At 36.0% G+C, this 22,388-nt stretch overlaps 1 protein-coding gene across 4 annotated transcripts in view; it reads right to left on the bottom strand.

Moving 5' to 3' along the window:
• The window catches only part of Dmd (dystrophin), a 1,920,150-nt gene that overhangs the window by 698,238 nt on the left and 1,199,524 nt on the right, over nt 1–22,388 (bottom strand). For all 4 annotated transcript variants that reach the window (XM_036174407.1, XM_036174408.1, XM_036174405.1 and 1 more), the window contains one exon: nt 20,513–20,677. In XM_036174407.1, the coding sequence (XP_036030300.1) occupies nt 20,513–20,677 (165 nt within the window). The remainder of the gene's footprint in view (nt 1–20,512; nt 20,678–22,388) is intronic.

Raw genomic sequence — 22,388 nt, 5'->3', positions numbered from 1 at the left:
CTTTCTGCTGCATACAAGAAACACACCTCAAATTCATAGATAGACACCTCTTAGAAATAAAAGGCTGGGAAAGGTCTTTCCAATCAAATGCTCTTAAGAAGCAAGCTGGTGTAGCCATCCTAATATCCAGAAAAATAGACTTCAAACTAAAATCAATCAGAAGAAATGATGAAGGACATTACATACTTATCGCAGAAAAGATCCACCAAGATGAAGTCTCAATTCTGAACATTTATGCCCCAAACACAAGGACACCTACTTATGTAAAAGAAACATTACTAAAGCTTAAATCACATATAAAACCCCACACATTAATAGTGGGAGACTTCAACAACCCACTTTCACCTCTGGACAGATCGGCCAAATTGAAACTTAACAGAGAAATAATGATCATAACTGATATTATAACTCAAATGGATTTAATTGATATCAACAGAACATTCCACCCTAACAAAAAAGAATATACCTTCTTCTCAGCACCCCATGGAACCTTCTCTAAAATTGACCACATACTTGGCAACAAAACAAGTCTCAACAGAAACAAATTGGAATAATTTCCTGTGTTCAATTGGACCACCATGGTTTAAAGTTAGATTAAAAAAAAAAAACCTACAGAAATCCTACAATCTCGTGGAAACTGAATAATGCTCAACTGAATTACCAATGGGTTAAGGAAGAAATAAAGAAAGAAATTAAAGATTTCCTAGAGATCAATGAAAATGAATACACCACATACCCAAACTTATGGGACACTATGAAAGCAGTGCTAAGAGGGAAATTCATAGCACTAAATGCCCACATAAAGAAGCTGGAGAAATCTCATGCTAGTGACTTGACAGCACACCTGAAAGCTCTTGAACAGGAAGAATCACAGTCTCCCAGGAGGAACAGACGCCAGGAAATTATCAAATTGAGAGCTGAAATCAATGAAATATAAATAAAGAGAACAATACAAAGGATTAATGAAACAAAGAGTTGGTTCTTTGAGAAGATCAACAAGATAGACAAGCTCTTAACCAAACATCAGTCATGGGAAGTCTCCCAACCACAAAAAGCTCAGGACCAGATGGTTTCAGTGTAGAATTCTACCAGATCTTCAAAGAAGACTTAATAACAATACTCTTTAAATTGTTCCACAAAATAGAAGCAGAAGGAGTATTACCAAACTCCTTCTATCAGGCTACAATTACCCTGATTCCTAAACCAAACAACGATGCAACAAAGAAAGGGAACTACAGACCCATCTCCCTCATGAACATTGATGCAAAAATACTAAATAAAATTCTGGCAAACAGACTCCAAGAACACATCAAAACAATTATCCACCATGATCAAGGAGGCTTCATCCCAGGGATGCAAGGGTGGTTCAACATACAGAAGTCCGTCAATGTAATATACCATATAAACAAACTCAAGGAAAAAAACCACATGATCATCTCACCAGATGCAGAAAAGGCATTTGACAAAATTGAGCACCCCTTCATGATAAAGGTCTTGGAGCGATCAGGAATAAAGGGAACATACCTAAACATAATAAAGGCAATCTACAGCTAGCCAACAGCCAACATCAAATTAAATGGACAAAAACTCAAAGCAATACCACTAAAATCAGGAACAAGGCAAGGCTGTCCCCTCTCCCCATATTTATTCAATATAGTACTTGAAGTTCTAGCCAGAGCTACAAGACAACATAAGGAATTAAGGGGATACAAACTGTAAAGAAAGAAGTCAAGCTTTCGCTATTTGCAGATGACATGACAGTATACATGAGTGACCCCAAAAACTCAACCAAGGAACTGATATAGCTTATAAAAACCTTCAGCAACATAGCAGGATACAAGATCAACTAAAAAAAATCAGTAGCCCTCCTATATACGATAGACAAACAGGCTGAGAAGGAAATCAGAGATATATCACCTTTTACAATAGCCACAAATGATATAAAATACCTTGGGGTTATTCTAATTAAGCATGTGAAGGACCTTTATGACAAGAACTTTAAGTCCCTGAAAAAAGAAATTGAAGAAGATGTCAGAAAATGGAAAGATCTCCCATGCTCATGGATAGGCTGGATTAACATTGTAAAAATGGCGATCTTACCAAAAGTAATCTACAGATTCAACGCAATCCCCATCAAATTACCAACACAATTCTACACAGACTTGGAAAGAATAATACTCAACTTCATATGGAAAAATAAAAAACCAGGATAGCCAAAAGAATCCTGTACAACAAAACAACCTCTGGAGGCATCACAATCCCCAATCTCAAGTTCTACTATAGAGCTACTGTAATAAGAAAAAACATCTTGGTACTGGCATAAAAACCAACTTGTGGATCAATGGAATCGAATTGAAGACCCTTACATTAACCCACACACCTATGAACATATAATTTTTGACAAAGAAGCCAAAAATATACAATGGAAAAAAGAAAGCATCTTCAACAAATGGTGCTGGCATAACTGGATGTCAATGTGTAGAAGGCTGCAAAAAGATCCATATCTGTCACTGTGCACAAAACTTAAGTCCCAGCGGATCAAAGACCTCAACATAAATCCAGTTACTCTGAACCTGATAGTAGAGAAAGTAGGAAGCACTCTTGAACGCATTGGCACTGGAGATCACTTTCTAAATATAACACGAGTAGCACAGACACTGACAGAAACAATCAATCAATGGGACCTGTTGAAACTGAGAAGCTTTTGTAGAACAAAGGACATGGTCAACAAGACAAAGCGACAGCCTACAGAATGGGAAAAGGTCTTCACCAACCCCACATCAGACAGAGGGCTGATATCCAGAATATATAAAAAACTCAATAAATTAGACATCAAATGACCAATAGTCCAATTAATAAATGGGCTATAGAACTAAACAGAGAATTCTCAACAGAGGAAGTTCAAATGGCTGAAAGACATTTAAGGAATTGCTTAACATCCCTAATTATCTGGGAAATGCAAATCAAAATGACTCTAAAATATCACCTTACACCTGTCAGAATGGCTAAGATCAAAAATACAGAAGACATCTCATGCTTGAGAGGATGTGGAGCAAGGGGAACTCTCCTCCACTGCTGGTGGGAATGCAAGCTTGTACAGCCACTTTGGAAGTCAATATGTCACTTCCTTAGAAAATTGGGAATCCATATCCCCCAAGACCCAGCTATAGCACTCTTGGGCATATACCCAAGGAATGCTCAATCATACCACAAGGGCATTTGCTCACCTATGTTCATATCAGCATTGTATGTAATAGCCAGAACCTGGAAACAACCTAGATGCTCTTCAACTGAAGAATGGATAATACACACACACACACACACACACACACACACACACACACACACACATATATATATATATATATATATATATATATATATATATATATATATATATACATATACACACAATGGAATACGACTCTGAAGAGAAAAAACAATGACATCATGAGGTTGGCAGGCAAATGGATGGATCTAGAAAAAATCATCCTGAGTGAGGTAACCCAAACTCAGAAGTACAAACATGGTATGTACTCACTCTTAGGAGGATACTAGATGTAAAACAAAGATGACTAGACTGCTACACAACTCCAGGGAGGCTACCTAGAAAACGGGACCCAAGGAAAGACACAGGGATCGCCCAATGACAGAGAAATGGAAGGGATCTGCACAAACAACCTGGATGACAGTGGGAGTAATGAAGGGCAAAGTTTGAGGCAAAGAAAGCTTAGGGGAGCAGGAGATCCCAGCTGGATCAAGAACAGAAAGGGAGAACAAGGAATAACAGACCATGATAAATGAAGACCACATGAGAAAAGGAATAGGCAGAGTGCTGGAGAGGTCCCCAGAAATCCACAATGATACATCCTCTGGAGACTGCTGGCAATGTTCAAGAGAAAGCCTGATCTGACCTAGTTTGGTGATCAGATGGCCAAACACCCTAACTATTGTGCTGGAACTCTCATCCAATAACTGATGGAAGTGGATGCAGAGATCCTTAGCCAGGCCCCATGTGGAGCTCCAGGATTCCAGTTGTGGAGAAAGAGGAGGGACTGTTATAGCGTGAATTGTTGAGATGAAGATTGGAGAGGTACAGGGAAAAATAGCCAAATGAATGGAAGCACATGAATTATGAACCAAAGGCTGTGGAGCCCCCAGCTGGATCAGGCCCTCTGGATAAGTGAGACAATTGAATAGCTTGAACTGTTTGGGAGGCATCCAGTCTGTGGGACCCAGACCTGTCTTTAGTGCATGAGCTGGCTGTTTGGAACCTTGGGCTTACACAGGGACACTTTGCTCAGTCTAGAAGGAGTGGACTGGACCTGCCTGTACTGAATCCACCAGGTTTAAGTGAATTTTAAGGGAGTCTTGGCCCTGGAGGAGATGGGAATGGAGGGGAGGGGATGGCAGGAAGGTGGGGGCTAGTGCAGGAGGGGAGAGGACAGGGGAACCCATGCCTGATATGTAAAATTAAAACACAAATATAATTTAAAAAATGATAAAGAAAGAAATAAGCCAAGCTAAGGCTGGGTATTTATAAATTAAAAAAAAAAAAAGAAATGCAGGTGGAGTGGATATAGGAGAGAAGATTGGTGGGAGGTGGGATGGAAGGAGTGGAGGGAAAGGAAACCATGAGTGGGATGTATTGTATGTGAGAAGAATCTATTTTTAATTATAATTAATAACAATAATAAAGAAACAAAATATCCCTCCCCCCAATTCCCTATTTCTTCTGGGGAATACAAGTGCTTAGTTGAAAACCACGTCTTTTCTGAACACATGATCAAACAAATGAAAGGCTTTCTAACTCTTTCATATGATTTACTATGAATTCCTTCCATTCCTTTCTCTTGTTTACAATGTGTACAGTATCATCTTTAACATATTCTTTCCAAAATCATTTATTTTTATAGACATTATAATCTTAAAATTGATTTGAACTTGGGTATTCATGATGAACATTCACCATAGTAAAATATTTTCAGTTTCTGAATAAATTGTTCCTAAACACAATTTTCAATACCTTAAATAGATTATTGATCAGAGGTTTTTGGTTTTCAGGGAGTAAAGATGTACATAAAACAGTAACTAATTCTGACATGTCTCTGAAAATTGCCCAGTATTTATGTTCCTCCAAACCAAAATAGCACATCTTTATGCAATCTGTAACTTCTGTTGTGTCCATATGGCAGTTGGACATAGTTCTTGAAGTTTGTACAGAAAATATTTTTTGAAGATATAACTTTTATTAAATACAAGAAACCATATAAAATATTAAGTACAAATTAGGGTTATTTTCATTAAAATAAAAGAGCAATTCAAGTCTCACTTTATGAGAATGACAGTTTTCTGATAGAGATATTTTCTGTTTGTTATTAGGCTTTATACCCAAATTATAGTCATTATCTAAAACAACTTTCGAAATTCATCTGTCACTTGTAAAATCCAAGCCATCAAATAAATAAAATAATTTAAGTTGTATATTTAAAAAGCACAACAAAATCCCAGAGTTTTCTGTAAATGCTCCTGAATTCAGAGAGAAGAACATTAGATAGAATCAGTTATCTTCTTTGAAAATTCAACACATGAGCTTTCTTATTGCATCCAGATCATCTAACCTGCCATATGTAATTGTTATTCTCATAAACATTACTATTTCTGTGTCTTTGGCAAATGGATCATTTTCATTGGCTTCCTAAGAAGCTAATGATAGAATTTTGGATAAGGATTATGAACCTATTTTCTTAGATTCCTATAAACTAGAATTCTTCTGGAATCGAATATAAATGTACTAATCAATAAAAGAATGTCAAAGAACCAATGGAGGGTGAGAGAGATTGAGTGGTTACTAAGCTTGAAGAGGACCTTAGTTCAGTTCTCAAACTCACATCACATAGCTCACAGCCCAGTGTAACTCCAACTCCAGAGGGGTAAACACCTTCTCACCTCCACAGGCACTTGCATATGCATGGTGAACATAAACTAATGCAGGAACATATGAAGATGCATAAACCTAAACATCTTCCAAATAGTGATCATTGGGAGATTTGTTCAAGTGTACAAGAATCAACTTCCAGGAGGAACACTCTTGATGTACACAAAGGAAAATTGTGTTCAATCAGAGATACGTAAATTTAAAGAACTTTAGGTTGCTGGTACAAATAGGAACTTCAGTATACAATTAAATTAAAACTATGACTAATGAATCAACAGATTTAAGTGTTATCACATTAGTCTATGAAGAGACCTAAAAGAATCCCCCCTTCAGCATTGTTTTTCATCAATAACATTCAAATAGAATGAACTTAAGTGATGATTTCCTGCACACTGAATAATCATGTTGTTTGTTTTTGTTCTTTCAAAATTAAGAATTGTTTTACTTTTCTCTATTCTGAAGCTATTTAAAATATTTGTTCTTAATTTTTTTGTATCCAAAATTCTATTTTAGCTAGTCACAACGAAAGTCAATGATTCTATTCATAACTGACTTATTAGACAAATTAAAAGAAATAAAAATGATGTCTGGAAAAATATGACTTCAGTTGTAATGGCAAACACATCACAATGTCCAAACACTACCCATTTAGTTTTGATTAAAACATAGAAGTGTGCATATATGTATGTGTGTATAATTATCTTTTTTGGTTATCTCTTCAATTATGTAAATCACTAACAGCTATAACTATGCTAATACTAGAGATATACTGGGAAAGTTTATCATGAATTATCTATTGCTGTTTCTTATCACATGCTTCATCAAATGATTTAAAAATAGAGATGCTTATATACACAGAAAATTCTCTACATGTTAGCCATAAATGTTCTTGCAAAAAAATCTTGTGTATTATAAATATTCATATATGGCCTTGAAGTTTCATTGATCAACAGAAGAATTCTAGCTGTATCCTACACATTATTGTGTGTATTGCCTTATGAATGCTTAACAGAATTATTGATTTCATCAATCTCATTTTAATGACTACTTTGCTGCAAAATCAATTATTTTGAGTTCATTTTGAGCTGATTAATCTCAAAATTAATACTTTCATTAAACTGTTTCAAATTAAACAATTAAGGCCTCTTTTATTAACTATGTCCTTTATATTTTAAAAAAGTATAAAGCTCAGCAGATGTTGAATATTCATTATTTCTAGAAGAGGCAGTGCAACATTCAAAATTTTAATGCCAGTGTTTCAGATGTATTACACATATAAGCTATATTTGTATGTATACTGTTTTGAAACTATGAACAAGTTTACCACAAATAAAGAGTTAAGTTACTCACAGAGGGTTTCTCCTTAAAAATTATATAAGATACATGCTCAAGTATTTGACATTCTCCAAAATATGAATATCTCCAAATAATATATTTGTGATGTGTAAAATATTTTACATAACTACAGACATAGAGCCAAAGCATAAATTCAAAAGTCGACTCTCACTACTATAAGCATACAAAGGACAAGCAGAAAGAATGACCGAAAGAAATATGCGAATATGGAAACAGTAGCTATTTAGCAATTTAGAAGTACAGAGAGTATAAAGGTGACTTTTAAGTCAAGTACAGCTTTCAAGAAAAGCCACATCAGCTGATTTTGCATAATAAGTGCTAGAAGTACTTGTAACATTTAGCATAGAATTGTATTTGCTAATAAAGTTTATGTTATGCTGTTAATTTTAATGATCTAAAATTAACACAATAAATAAAGACTTGGTATATAGAATTATATGCTTATAAGGAAATAAAATATCATTTATAATTTTTCTTCTTTTTCTTTTCTTTGTTTTTGGTGCTGGGCAGCAAATCCAAGACCTTGTGCCTACCTGGCATACAGCTTACCCATGAACTATATCACTAACTTTTGTCTTTTCACATACAAGATCTTGCCATGTAGCTCAGATTGGTCTGGAACTTGCTATCCTTCTATCTCTGTTTTAGAGCCATTTACCAGTATGCTTGGCTTTTCTTTATGGTATTTCCAAAGCACCACATTCAAGACATTAAATTTATCTTTGGTTCATTGTAAAGATTAATGTGACTTATAATATATTTTCATATTAATTAAATAGAAGCTTACTCTAAATTTCAATATATTTAGCACTCCCTAATATTCTTACTTTTTTCAGAATCTTACAAGTTTCATTATCTTTAATGTTTTACCTTTTATTTTTGGTAATTTTTTAGATTTTCAAAGGTGAGTGAATGCTTAATTTCGAATAATTTTTTAATTTGCCAACTAAGCACTAACATATTACTTAAAAGTATTTGTTTTATAATCAATGAATTAATTAATTTTACATCCCAGCCATAGTTTCCGCTCACTCCTCTCCTCCCAGCCCCTCCCACAACAGTGTCTCTCTTCCCACCCACAATCCACTCCTAATCTATTTCTGTTCAGGAAAGGGCAGGTCGGCCATGAGTATCAACAAACCATGCCATATCAAAGTTGCAGTAAGACTAAGCACTTTCTCATGTATTAAGGCTGGTCAAGGTGACCCAGTATGAGGAGTAGTGTCCCAAAAGCCAGTAAAAAAGTTAAAGTACATTATTTTATTATAAATAAAAATATATGCTCAAAATATTTAAATTATACATATACATTGTGTGTGTGTGTGTGTGTGTGTGTGTGTGTGTGCTTTTTGACTTTTCAAGTCACATAGAATATGAGCATAATTAATTTGGTTGCTTTTTTTTGTCACACAGAACACATGAGTCTTCTTCCTGTAAACACTAAATCCACCCCCCCCATAACTCACAAAATAAAAAAAACAAAAACAAAAAAAAAACCATAAAGTTAGGCTTTATGTTGCTGTAACTTCTTGGCAGACATTCTTACTATAATGACAGTATGACTGATTTTAGATGAATTATATTTTTTTCTTTGTGTTATTGAGACAGTGCTTTTCCATGTAGACTTGGCTGTCTTAGAACTTGCTCTGTAGCCCAGGCTGGCCTTGAACTCAGAAATCTGCCTGCCTCTGTGTCCAGAGTGCTGTGATAAAAGGTGTGTGCCACCACTGCCTGGCCAATAATATTGTATTTAGAATTTTAATTGTTCTTCAGTGGTAACTTCTAGATTTACAGATTCCTTTATAACCATTAGTTTACTGAGCAATTAATAAAATTTTCTGACAAAAATACAATCTTATATCTACTAGGTCAGCCTGGAAGACATTACATAGAAAAGAGAACCGTAGAAGTGTAAAAAGCACCTTAATTTGTTTGTTATGCACTGTATAAGATACACTTTTACCTCTCCTATCAATTAGCATACCATCCTGTAGAGTAGCAGGAGGGGAAAAAAGGAATCAGAAAAAAGTGACTATTTATCTAAGAGATACTGGCCCACATTATAATATTGGAAAAATTGGTAATTCAGGACAAGACTTTTTTCCTCACTGCCTAATGAGGGAGAGAGTTGTGGGGACCAAAGAGGAATTGTGGAGAACCTGCTTATTGTTAATGAAAACTTCACCAAGATTAGAAAAAATAGATGTGGCCATTTCCCTACTTAAAAGTCCATAATGGAGTCAATCAATATCCTAGCTTGCTTTTTGTTCCTGTGATAAAGATCATGACCAAAGCAAGATGGGAAGAAAAAGGTTTATTTGGTGTATGTGTCCTGATCACAGTCCATCATAGGGGGTTGGGGGGAGTCATCAGGAACTCAAGGCAGAAACCTGGAGGAAGGAACTGAAGCAGAAGTTATGGAGGAATGCTACTTAGTGACTTGCTCCTCATGGCTTTCTCAGCCTAACTTTTTACATAATCTAGGACTACTTGCCTGGGGTTGGTATCAAACACAGTGGGATGAGCCCTCCACCATCAATCATTGATCAAGAAAATGGCCCCACAGACTTGCTTACTCCATGATCTTATGAAGGCATTTTTCTTAAGTGATGTTCCTTCTTGATCATAGCATATGTCAAAGTGACAAAAAAGATAGCCAGCACAATCAACACATGAATCCCTAGACTAGCATTATCAGTACCACCAGTGAAGTATGTTTACAACATTCCTGGGTTATTCCATGACTTTCAACTTTGAGAAGTATAATTCTAGGTAGCACATAATGGAGGGGGGATGGATAAATGTTAACTCCAAATTGTATTTCTCTTCCATACATAAAAATATACCATGTACCTTTCAGTGATAAATCTTTATAAGTAAACAGCTTTGTGGATACAGCCTTCTAAGACAATTTAGAATAGTGCCTGAATCTTTGAGATATAGTTATAAAAATTGTACAGTATTGAATATTATAATTTGCAACTGCATGTATATACATATATACATTTATATGTGTATATGTATATATATATATATATATAATTTATTAATGTATATGAACTCACAGAGGTGATAATTTGTAAACTCAAACCTTCATATAAAATCCAATTATTTTTCTACTCTATATCCTGTATGCCTATCAAAGCCACCCCTTGGGCAATAGGGTGGTAATCAAAGTGGTTCATTTATTCAGTTACACAGAAAATGTTTGAAAACTCTTGAAAATGTTTGAATTTTTCTCCTTTGCTCATATTCATAAAGGGACAGTATCCCAGTTCAGGGTAGAGAATTCTATAGTTTACATTTTTAAATGATAACTTTCCTTCTGATGTTCTCACATTAACTTCCTGCAAAGTATCATTACCTATGATTACTTTTAATGGAGCAGTGAAAGATCACTAAAAAAGATAAAATTCTACTGTGCAGTAAAAGTATGATATGAAGGAAGCAATAAAAGTTGCAGGGTGACAAAATGACTTTAAGTTACATTTGGAGAAAATAATGATGTAGAATAGGATAAGTCTTCTTTGGAAGAAAATTGTTTAATATTGGTGAGGGAAAATTAAAACTGGGACATTTAATACTGTTGGGTTTATTTCTCATATGTCAAGAGGAATAATATTCTAACTGCAAAGAACAGAACAAATAGTACTGACAAGAAGTAGTGCCCAAGAGGAGTATAGAGATTAGAGGCCCCAGTCTGCTAAGGATTAACTCTCCACATTCAGATAAATTACATCTAAGGGTACTCATAAAACTAGCCAGCTACTATAGGTACACCTGAACTGAAATTAAACAGTTTTGGGTTCATACAAAAAAATAAGGTGTGAAAATAAAATTAAATTAAAACTTTCTAAATAGTTATTTCAAATGAGGCTAGAAAACAAAAGGCAGAGACAAGCCCAGAGCCTGGGGTTCCTAAATTGGTAGAACACTGTAGTAATTGCCAAAGGGCTTATGAAACAAACACACAACCTTTTTGTCATCCTTACATACTGTAAAATAGATTTTAAAACAGAAACCACATTTTGAAATCTGTAACTGTGCTATAGTTTCTCATAAAAGTGAACTACTTTCTAAGATTATTTGCTATTAAGGACAAATGGTATATCATTGTTGAAGATTAGTCTTGAGGGTTACAGGTTACACCCTTAAAACTAGAATCAGTTGGTCATGTAGAGAAGAGTCATGTTTCTAAGCTGTAAAGTGCATTTGTCTCAGTTTTTGAAAGAGATAGGTAACCAATGGAGAAACCTGGAAATAATCTAGTTAAAAGTGTGTACAAAGGGAAGGCAAATGATTCTGGGACACTTGAAAGACTCATTCTCATTCACAAGCAGAGTGTAAGTTAAAAAGACAGTGAGTTGGGACCCCCCTCCCCCCCCTGATTGATTGAAGAATGTTGATGATACAATGAAAAGTTACAGGGACCAAATAAAATACCTTCCTACTATTGATGAAAGTTCCTTGAGGAGCCACAATGTCTTGGCTAGGTCAGGATTCATGCTCTCGGCCTATTATGGCACCCTTTTAGAGCACTCACTACACAATACAGCATATGTTGGCATTGATTATACTTCATACATTGAGTCCATTTATACATTGTAGCTACTCTAAGTAAATTGAGAGTGCTCGTTAACATAAGACATCAAAGTCAATCAACATATGGCTTGTTAACTGGATAGAGATGTCATTAATGTTCATTGGGGGATTTGTACAAGCAAATTTCATATGTGCTTAAACAATACATATAAAATGTTGGAATATATACTTGTGGGCAATATGAAACAACACAAAGAAAATAGGAAATAAAGCAACAATAATTTTATAACTAATGAAGATTTCCCAAAGCAAGTTGATGTCAAAATAGAAGATTTCCTTGTATGTGATAAACTACTCGGCCTTATGATTCAGTCTATTGGAGATGTTTTTTGACATGGATAAAATTATAGAAGGAATATTCATGATTTATTATACTATATCATATTTATAAAATCTGAATTTAAAAAGGAACTTTAATATACTCTATTTAATTATATTTAATTAATTTAATATACTCTAATAATATTAACATTTAATAGAGCCTATTATAACAGAAAATCCAAAACCTAAAGATGCCCTCTCTTCATCCCTATTATCAAGTGGATTTACAAACATATTTTAGGAGGAGGAAGAACAATCAGAACTGGGATAGAAAAGGCCAAGTAAAAGAGAGCTTGTTCCCAGAAAGACAACTGCACACTCTAGAAATGAGGCCAAAGCCAGGCACTAACTGACAAGGTTACTTCCTGATGAGCCCACAAGTGGTGATGGCTTTCTTACTTGCTTTTGCTTTGAGAATGAATTGAAGCAGATCACCCCTTTAATAGCAGCAGAGGCATAGGGATCTCTGTGACCAGGCAATGGTGGCACACGCCTTTAAGCCCAGCACTCGGGAGGCAGAGGCTGGCAGATCTCTGTGAGTTCGAGGCCAGCCTAGTCTACAGAGTGAGTTCCAGGAAAGGCACAAAGCTACACAGAGAAACCCTGTCTCAAAAAACTTAAAAAAAAAAGTGCTGTTATATGAGTCAATATGTATATACTTAACAATGCTAGATAATGTGTTACTATGGTGTTTGGATCACATTGGATACATTTCTAAGAGTAAAGCTATACTTTTTTATTTTACTTTTAATTATATTTTTGAGAATTTCATACTAATTTTATTTACAGTATTTCCACCCTACTTTCTCTCTCTCCTACTCCTCTGTCCCCTTCCACTCTCTCTCATAGTCTACTATAAACACACACACACACACACACACACACACACACACACACACACAGAGAGAGAGAGAGAGAGAGAGAGAGAGAGAGAGAGAGAGAGAGAGAGAGAGAGAGAGAGAATTTCTGTTCCTGTGATAAACACCCACGAAAAACAACTTCATGGAGGAAAGTGATTATTCAGGTTACAAGTTACATAGAAGGGAAGCCAGGGCAGTAGCTTGATATGGGAACCTGGGGGCAGGAGCTGAAGCAGAACTACTGAATAACACTACCTACTGACTTGCTCCCAGGCTCTCCCTCAGCTACCATATATATATATATATATCCTAGAACCTTCTCTCAAGGGGTGGTACAGCCCACAGTGGGCTGAACCTTCTCCAGTCAGTCACTAATTATGAAAATGCCCCATGGACTTGCCGAAAGACCAAACTAATGGAAGCATTTTCTATATTGAGGTTCTTTCTTCCCACATAAATTTCTAGGCTGTGTCAAGTTAAAGAAAAAAAAAAAAACAGACAGTATACACAGTATACACAGTATATACAATATGCATAGAAAATACCTTTTAAACATCAAGTTTAAAACTCCAGGGGTGGCAATATATGGGGAGATATCCTATTTTCTAAATTAGTCATAGAAACTGATTTGAATATCACTGTAGGAGAAGGGTATTTTTTGGAGCCCTCTTCTAGGGCTCAACAGGGAACACTGGTATTTTTACATATCACAAAAATTATAGTAGATTTTTCTTTGTCAACAAAGTGCTAATTCAAAATACATTTGCATGATCTGTTCTAAGAATTCTCCCCTGAAGAATCTCCAGCTTCCAGTCTGGAAAAGTTCATTATTTTATAAGGACTAGTTGAGTAACAGAATGAGGAAACTCTCCCGACTCTCTGCTATTGTCTGTCACTGGATTTGTTTTCTGACAGTGACTTCCCTGCTTCTTGTTTGGAGAGGTGGGAACTGAGGTGGAAGATCAGGATCTTTATTTTCATGTCCACATCTATGACAGGAGACTCCAGGCTCTTGCAGAGGATTAAACATTTGTGCAATGGAGTCTCCAGGGGACAAAGGGAACATCTAATTTTCATAGTATTGTTCCCACAGGGTTGTGTGCTAGTATATATAATATAAGGTCAAGCTATGCTACAGTGTCCATGTTTCTAGGTGAATTGGGGGCATTGGTTGTATCTCAGGCAGGTACTGCAGGGATTGGAAGAAAATTGGTTTATTCTTGCCTGCTGTCCTAGAAGTGTGCAATGAATCTGGGCTGCAAAAGGTGTGGCTGTGTTTCCTTTGTTCTGGATTTACTTCTGCCAATGAGTTTACTCTTCCCAGCAGTGACCTGCCAGCTCTGGATCTGAGCCTTGTTTCTTCAGAATACAAGTTCAGGGCTTAAAGGGACATTTCCATAAACTATACCATAAATAATGGATATTTTATGCCTTCAGAGGGTCTCTGGATAGACCAATATATCTGCTGCATAGCCTCATTCCCTCTGGCAAATACTGGCCTTCAGCCTCTGTGAAATCATGGATGAGTCTAAAAGAAAATATTAGAAGTTTCCTCCAGAAATACTGGCAAATGGTTTGAAGTTTCATACTGAAGAGGTAATATCACCTGTATTCATGAAATTTGCTAGCTTGTGCTCTATTTTCTATCTCTGTCTTTGTGTCTTTCTCTCTCCCTGTCTCTGTCTGTCTTTGTCTCTCTGTCTCTCTCTGAGTCTTACTGAGATTTGATCTTAGAATGTACCTTCAGTAAATTACAACTAGAGCAGAACAATAAAGTGGTTGCCAAATGTTTTGTAATGGTTGATAGTCCCAAGGGAGGGTCAGGAGACCCTCCATCATTTACTTGCTTTCCCACCAGCAACAAATGTATTAGGAGACAGACCATGTTGAAAAGTGGAAGGTTAATTGAAAACAGGACTCCACACTGTATCTTCCAGAATGTTTCCATCTATGATTAGGTGGAACTCTGTAGCTCATCCAGAAGGAAGCCCCTGTTTTGGGGTCACCCATATCCCCATATGTAAGCCCTCACTTGTGCTTTGTAATCAAGCCCAAGAAACTCCCAAGTTGGGTTTGGGATTGCCTATTGTGTGCATCTGGGTTTAATGCACTTTCACCAGGAAAAGTTAATGTAACAGTGTTAGAAGATGCTGGTGTGTGATAGTTTAAAGCTAAACTGATCATTGATTGTCTTAGAAAAATAAACAAAAATAATTAAAATAATGGCTAATAAATAATAGTGAAACATACATAAATAAATGATTGGGAATGAAAAGGACAATAGGAATAAACTTTGTATATAACATATGCCACCTATAGGGTTTATTTTGTGAAGGAAAAGTAATACTGTCACAAAACCAAACATAGGTGGCCTAATTACTTTCATCTGCCTCCCCTAGAAACCCTCAGGTATTTTTCTACTAACTCATCTAGGACATCAAAGACCCAATACATACATACATACATACATACATACATACATACATACATACATACACACACACACACACACACACACACACACACACACACACACATATATATATATATATATATATATATATATATATATATATATTTAATTTTGTGGGGTTTTGTTTGTTTTCTTTTTGAGACAGGCTCTCAGGCAGCTCAGGCTGGCCTCAAACTCACTATGTAGTTGAGAATGATCTTGAACTCCAAAGTCTTTGGTTTCTACCTCCTGGGTGCTGGATTCCTGGCATTTGCTTCCATGCCTGATAGTAAATGATAAGTAATTCTCAATTGAGCCACATCGCCAATCCTCTCCTGTCTTGTTTGAACATAATTAAGTTCAATTTCTTACTTTCATTGTACAAATTTTGGATGAAGAACCCTTGCCTGTTAAATTGTCCACTACTATTTTCCTTTGGCAATACTCACTGTAATATGAGCACTGTAGTGGTCAGTTATTTGGATTTTGTTATTGGTCTGCAGATTTGACATTACAGACAATTACATTCCTAATATGGTTGGGTTTATTTGGAGACCACAGACCAAAATCCATTCTTGAGGGAGGAAACACCATCTCTGTTGTCAGTATGGAAATAACCCATTTACTAAGCTTTAACAGAGAGAATTACGTATTTCCCCTAACTCCTATTTCAATAAAAAGTTTGGATAGAGGTAGTTAGGCTCTTATATGCCAGATAAACTGTCTACCTCTAGCTCATTATTGAAAGCTTTCATTAAAGATTAAAAGCATAAGGCCCTTTATATAAATTCCAAACTGGTCCCTGGATCTTAGCATTCAATTATCATTTGTGAAATTTGAAATCAACATAGTTTATGTCTAAATTGAGAGTACATTTGAAAAGAAAAATTCAAAGGCATGCCTTCTAGTGGGCTGACTGATGGGAAAGGGCTGTGATTATGCCTCATTTTCACCCTTTACATCACGATCTCATTGATTATGTTTCTCAGCTTGCTAAGGGTTCTGTGAGGTGATTTTCAAGATAAATACTGCTATTTGCAGGATTTCCTGAATAGGAGTATTTCGGGAGTAAATCGCACAAACCAAGTGATGTGCAGTCAATTTCCACTCTAGCATAAACAATGTGTTAGAACAGAGCCCTGGAGGCTTTCCATCCTTCTCTTTCTTCTTTCATTCTTTCCTTCCTTCCTTTCTTGTTTTTGATTTTGGTTTCATTGCACAGCTTGCTGCATTTCATCAAAAATAATGAATTGTCAGGCAGGTAAAATGAAGCTCATTATATTTTCTTTTTCTTTCTAACAGGTGCTCGGAGTTTGACCAGAGACAATGAATGACCTGAATGGCAGAGCCCAGGTCCTTAACTTCTGAGGTATCCATGACCACCATAAATAGAAAGAGAAAGTTTCTTTAAACTGAGGAATTAGAGCCAGGCTGTAGATGTCTTTATATCTATTTTCTTTTCATTGACTGTTAAGTGAGATTTTTTTTAAAGGCCGTTTAATTGATTGTATTAAATATTTGGCATGTTCTCCAAACCATTTAAAAGCTTTTTTTTTGGGGGGGGGAGTAAAATGCAGCAAAGAATATCCCATTTTATCATTTTTTTTTAAATTGAAAGTAAACATTTTATTTCTTTAAGCAGAAGTGTGTAGAGCAAGCTTTAAAGGCTGAAATCCATAATTTAAGCAAAAAGAGAAAATGTGTAACCTTAATAAATCATTATCAGATAGAGAGTAGAAATAGAAAGTAGACATAGATGGATAAAGAATTGATTATTACTAACAGAGTTCACAATTTCTTGATTGCAAGCCAAGGGTTTTTGGATTTCAGGGAGACTCTCTCCAGTTAGCATATACATGGTCTTATGTCCTTTTTGTCCTGGATACAACCAAAGGAGAAGAAAGGGCCTTAAGGAGTATTTCTGAAATCTATACTTCAAAGTTGAAAACTCAGAATGTGCAGAGAATATGCCAAAGAGTTCTCTACTTGGAAAGATGCAGCTGTTTTTGTTTTTTTCCCTCAGTGATTTAAACTAAGCTGTAGGAAGTAAATTGAATGACACCCAAACACCACACAGCAGTGAGAGTAGTGACATGTGGCTTTGATAATGAAGTTCATTAACACAGAAAAGAGAGGCTCCTCTCCAGACTGTAAGACCTATTTGTCAGAAACCTGTGTGCTGTTGATAAAGGCTGATGTGACTTTTTGGTGTTTGAGAACTAACTGGGTACATGATGGAGAGAGAACAGACCAGACTAAAGTCACTTTGGTTGAGTCAACAAGATCTATTTGTTACAGAGTTTTGTTTGCCCTTTCTCTTACATATATTCCATGGACAAAGAAAGCTCTCACTGAGTATCTACTTGATTTTTTTTTTCTGAAAAGACCCATTTTGATGAACAGACTTTTATATGTGGGTTACAAAAGTTAAAACAAAAACATGATTATTAGTTGAGAGGGAAGAATTTGTGACTTTTCTTCTTTGTGATATTAAATCAAAGACAAAGAAAATACTAGATCAAGCATAATTGGTAATCTGGCTCAAGTTATGGTCCATTTGAACCAAGTATCTGTACTTTCTTATAGCCTTGGTTTATTCAGTAATGTAGCAACCAGAATTGATGAGATGTAACACAGGTAATTGCACGAGTGTCAATTATGTCTGAAGATGCTATGTACTAGCTAAATGTAAAAACGAAATTCTAGAATGGGTGACTTCTCTAAATTGAAGATGTGCTTTGTCTAGCCATCTCTTGTCAGTATGCATGACTCAAGGGTAGGGTGACTCAAGTATCAGAAGCCGTATCTTGGTGTCAGGATGTCCAATTTATATATATTAATTTGTTACTGGGTACAAGTTATTGTTACTCATGAGTTTTATTGTCAGACTGAATTGAGGACCATGACAGTATTGAACAGGCTGAGTTTTGTGCTGGGAAAATGATGTTTACTTTACAAAGAAAGTGCCATGTGTTCTCAGTGCAGACCTGTCAGAGTGGTCAATAAAAACATCAGGAAGGAAGAAGCAAGGTAAAAGGAAAACAGAACCTGGAAACAACCTAGATGCCCTTCAACTGAAGAATGGATAAAGAAAATACGGCACATATACACAATTGAGTACTACTCAGCAGAGAAAAACAATGACATCATGAAGTTTGCAGGTAAATGGATGGATCTAGAAAAAATCATCCTGAGTGAGGTAACCCAGACTCAGAAGGACAAACATGGCATGTACTCACTCATAGGAGGATACTTGATGTAAAACAAAGATGACTAGACTGCTACACAACTCCAGGGAGGCTACCTAGAAAACGAGACCCTAGGAAAGACCCAGGGATCACCCAATGACAGAGAAATGGATGAGATCTACATGAACAACCTGGACGACAGTGGGAGTAATGAAGGGCAAGATTTGAGGGAAAGAAAGCTTAGGGATGTAGGAGATCCCAGCTGGATCAAGAACAGAAAGGGAGAATGAGGAATAACAGACCATAATATATGAAGACCACATGAGAACAGGAATAGGCAGAATGCTGGAGAGGTCCCCAGAAATCCACAGTGATATATCCTCTGTAGACTGCTGTCAATGTTCGAGAGAAAGCCTGATCTGACCTAGTCTGGTGATCAGATGACTAAACACCCTAACAGTCGTCTTGGAACTCTCATCCAATATCTGATGGAAGTGGATGCAGAGATCCTCAACCAGGCCCCAGGTGGAGCTCCAGGTGTCCAACTGTCGAGAAAGAGGAGGGACTGTAAGAGCATGAATTGTTGAATCCAAGACCACAAAAAGCACAGGGACAAGTAGCCAATTGAATGGAAGCACATGAATTATGAACCAACGGCTGTGGAGCCCCCAGCTGGATCAGGCCCTCTGGATAAGTGAGACAATTGAATAGCTTGATCTGTTTGGGAGGCACCCAGGCTGTGGGACCAGGACCTGTCCTTAGTGCCTTAGCTGGCTGTTTGTAACCTTGGGCTTACACAGGGACACATACTCAGCCTGGAAGGAGGTGACAGGACCTGCCTGTACTGAATCTACCAGGTTTAAATGAATCCCCAGGGGTGTCTTGGTCCTGGAGGACATGTGAATAGAGGGGAGGTGCTGGGGGGAAGGAGAGGGTGGGGACAGGAGGGGGAGGACAGGGGAACCTGATGTATAAAATTAAAACACATAATAATAATAATAAAAGGAAAACAGTGTACTTTGTAAATATAACTCAATTTAACTGGAACAAACTTCTCAATCTCTCTCTTATTTTTATTTCTTCTTTTAAGCACATCTTTATCAAATGTTTAGGATGACAACTTTACATAAGTATCAGCTGTAAGTGCAATTAAAGCAGAGATGGAAACTGGATCATACTAAGAAATTATCTGAGAGCATTATAGTGATCAATTTGCTAAAGAAACGTCTAGTTAATTCGGAAAGAAGCAGAAAATGCTAGTGAAATAATTTTCACAATAGCATTCATGGTAATGGTGACTGAAGTTTATTAAGACTTCTGGGATTTCTCTAGCCCTATCTTTATTCTTCCTGATAAAACAAAACAAAACAAAATGGAACCATGTTAAATTAGTTTACCAACAATCATCTCCAGATCTGATCACCCTTTAACTTTATTAGATTCTTCATTCTCCTGCATCTGCCAGATGCTGTCTGCCCACTCTGGTCTGTCTTCAGGAAGAGCCCTGTGCATTTAACCAAAATCTTCTTTTATCCCAGTTGTTTTCATTAATCCACTAACCCTGCTCCTGAGCAAAGAACTTCTACTTGCCCATTTGGAATTTAGACAAGCTTCCAGTTTCAACTTCTACTCTGTAAATCCCATTTCAAGGATTTCTGGGTTTATTGTGATGAACATAATATTATTATCCTAGTTCTGCTTAAAGGAGTGATAAAATTCAAAGTAACCAATGAGAAACTCAATAGTCATTGAGTCTTTCTGCCAGAAATAAAAATGTCAAGGTAGGGGCACCCACCTTCAGGTCAAATGGTCCTGTTTGACTTGGTTGGCTATAAATTTCCAATTGATTTCTAATAGGAGAGATCCACAGAAGCAGGTGATCTAGTTCCTCTTCAAGTTGCCCGAAATCTTTTACGTGAACCTCAAGTTCTCCTTGTTTTTCAGGCAAAGCTCTGGAGACCTGAAAGTGGAAAAAGGTAAAAGATAAATAATTCTCATGGTATACATTAAAAATGGCAAAAGTGTTCAAAGAAATGTTATAACAATTTGCTGATCCATTTATTTAACAAGATGCTAAAAATCACATACATGACATGTTAAGATATAATTAACATAGTATAAATCATTTGGTTATACTCATTTAAAAAAATTTACAGACACTAATGCCTTTTATGAATGAAAAATATACGCCAAAGCCAGCTGTGGTATCTCACACCTATAATACTTGATGCAGGTGAATTGCCATGAAATAACCTGGGCCATAGTGCAAGTTCAAGGGTGGCCAGGGCTATAGAATGAGACACTATATAAAAATAACGAAAGCAAGCACACAAAGAAGCCTCATCCACACTTACACAGTTATGTACTCCAACTGATCGAAGACAAGTAGCACAATCCTCCTATGCCTTCCCATTTACTAAATGTGTATGCCAAGCACAGAACCAAATTATCCAGCTTTAGTACTAGGTATATAACCAAGTCTTCCCCAAGTAATTATAATTTATATGAACAGAACATAATGAAATTAAAACCAAACTAAACTATATTTTTATTAGTATAAAATTTTTTCTACTATATTTGTTTTTAGTTTGAATTAAGAAAAATTATGTGAAGAAATACTTCATTTATAAGGAGAATTGATAAGACAATCTTTTTGTGTGCTATAGTTTGTGAGGTCTATTGTAAATAGGTGAAGCAGATATTGATGAACACATTGAAAAGTAAACATGACATTAGGATGACAGTAGACTAACAGAATGACTTCTGGTTATTTTTAGGATTATACTAACCATCATGGATATAAGCTTCAAATTTATTGCTTTGTTTAATCTCTCTCATGTCCCCTGCATATCACTGCTGTTATCATCTAAATTTTAAGCATAGATAACATTGGAATTGACAGATGCTAAATATCTTTGTAAGCAATATGCTATATGGTAAAATATTATTGGATTTGATATTAGGTTCTTAGATTTAAATCCTAGTTTGTTCTTTTGCCTAAGATCCTAGCCAAGTTTTCCCTAACTTCCAGACATAATGCTAATTTAAGAATTCAATAAAGTAATCCTTGAAAAATTGCTTAGAATAATTCTCTGCATGTTGGTGAAACAATAAAACTGTTAAATGTTAGCAACAGTTGCTCAAACTCCTGAGTAAACAGAAAGGCAGGATTAGCAAGAATGAAGCTATTTTCTTCAGAAAGTCAAAAACTAAAACTAATCCTCGGGAGTAGTGTTAAGTTGTCATGGTAGCTTTGGTTATAATGAGAGAAATGGAAATGATAATTATCTACTCTCCTGCCATCAAGGCTGTGGAAAAGTCTCATTACTGCACACCACTGGTCAGATGACTGTAGCACTGGTATCCCTTTGAGGAAAATAGTTTGGCAATTTGTTTAAACCATATTCAAATTTTAGCTTTGATCAATTTAGTTGACTTTCAGAATTTCGTTCTGTATGTATATATCGGAAGTAAAATCAATGCTTAGTGACAAAACATGGTTGGTAGCTGAGTTTGTCAGATCATATTACAGTTTTTGAAAGATATACATGTATTGTTTTTATCAATAAGTAACAAAAAGCAAAACCTTTTCTCCTCTTAACACAAACTATTGGAAGGAATTTGAGCTTTGCACAGTTTAATAATGGATTTTCATTAGGATGTGACTGTAT

This window comes from Onychomys torridus, chromosome X (assembly GCF_903995425.1).
Source record: "Onychomys torridus chromosome X, mOncTor1.1, whole genome shotgun sequence".
NCBI lineage: Eukaryota > Metazoa > Chordata > Mammalia > Rodentia > Cricetidae > Onychomys > Onychomys torridus.
This window is presented reverse-complemented; position numbering and strand designations above follow the sequence as displayed.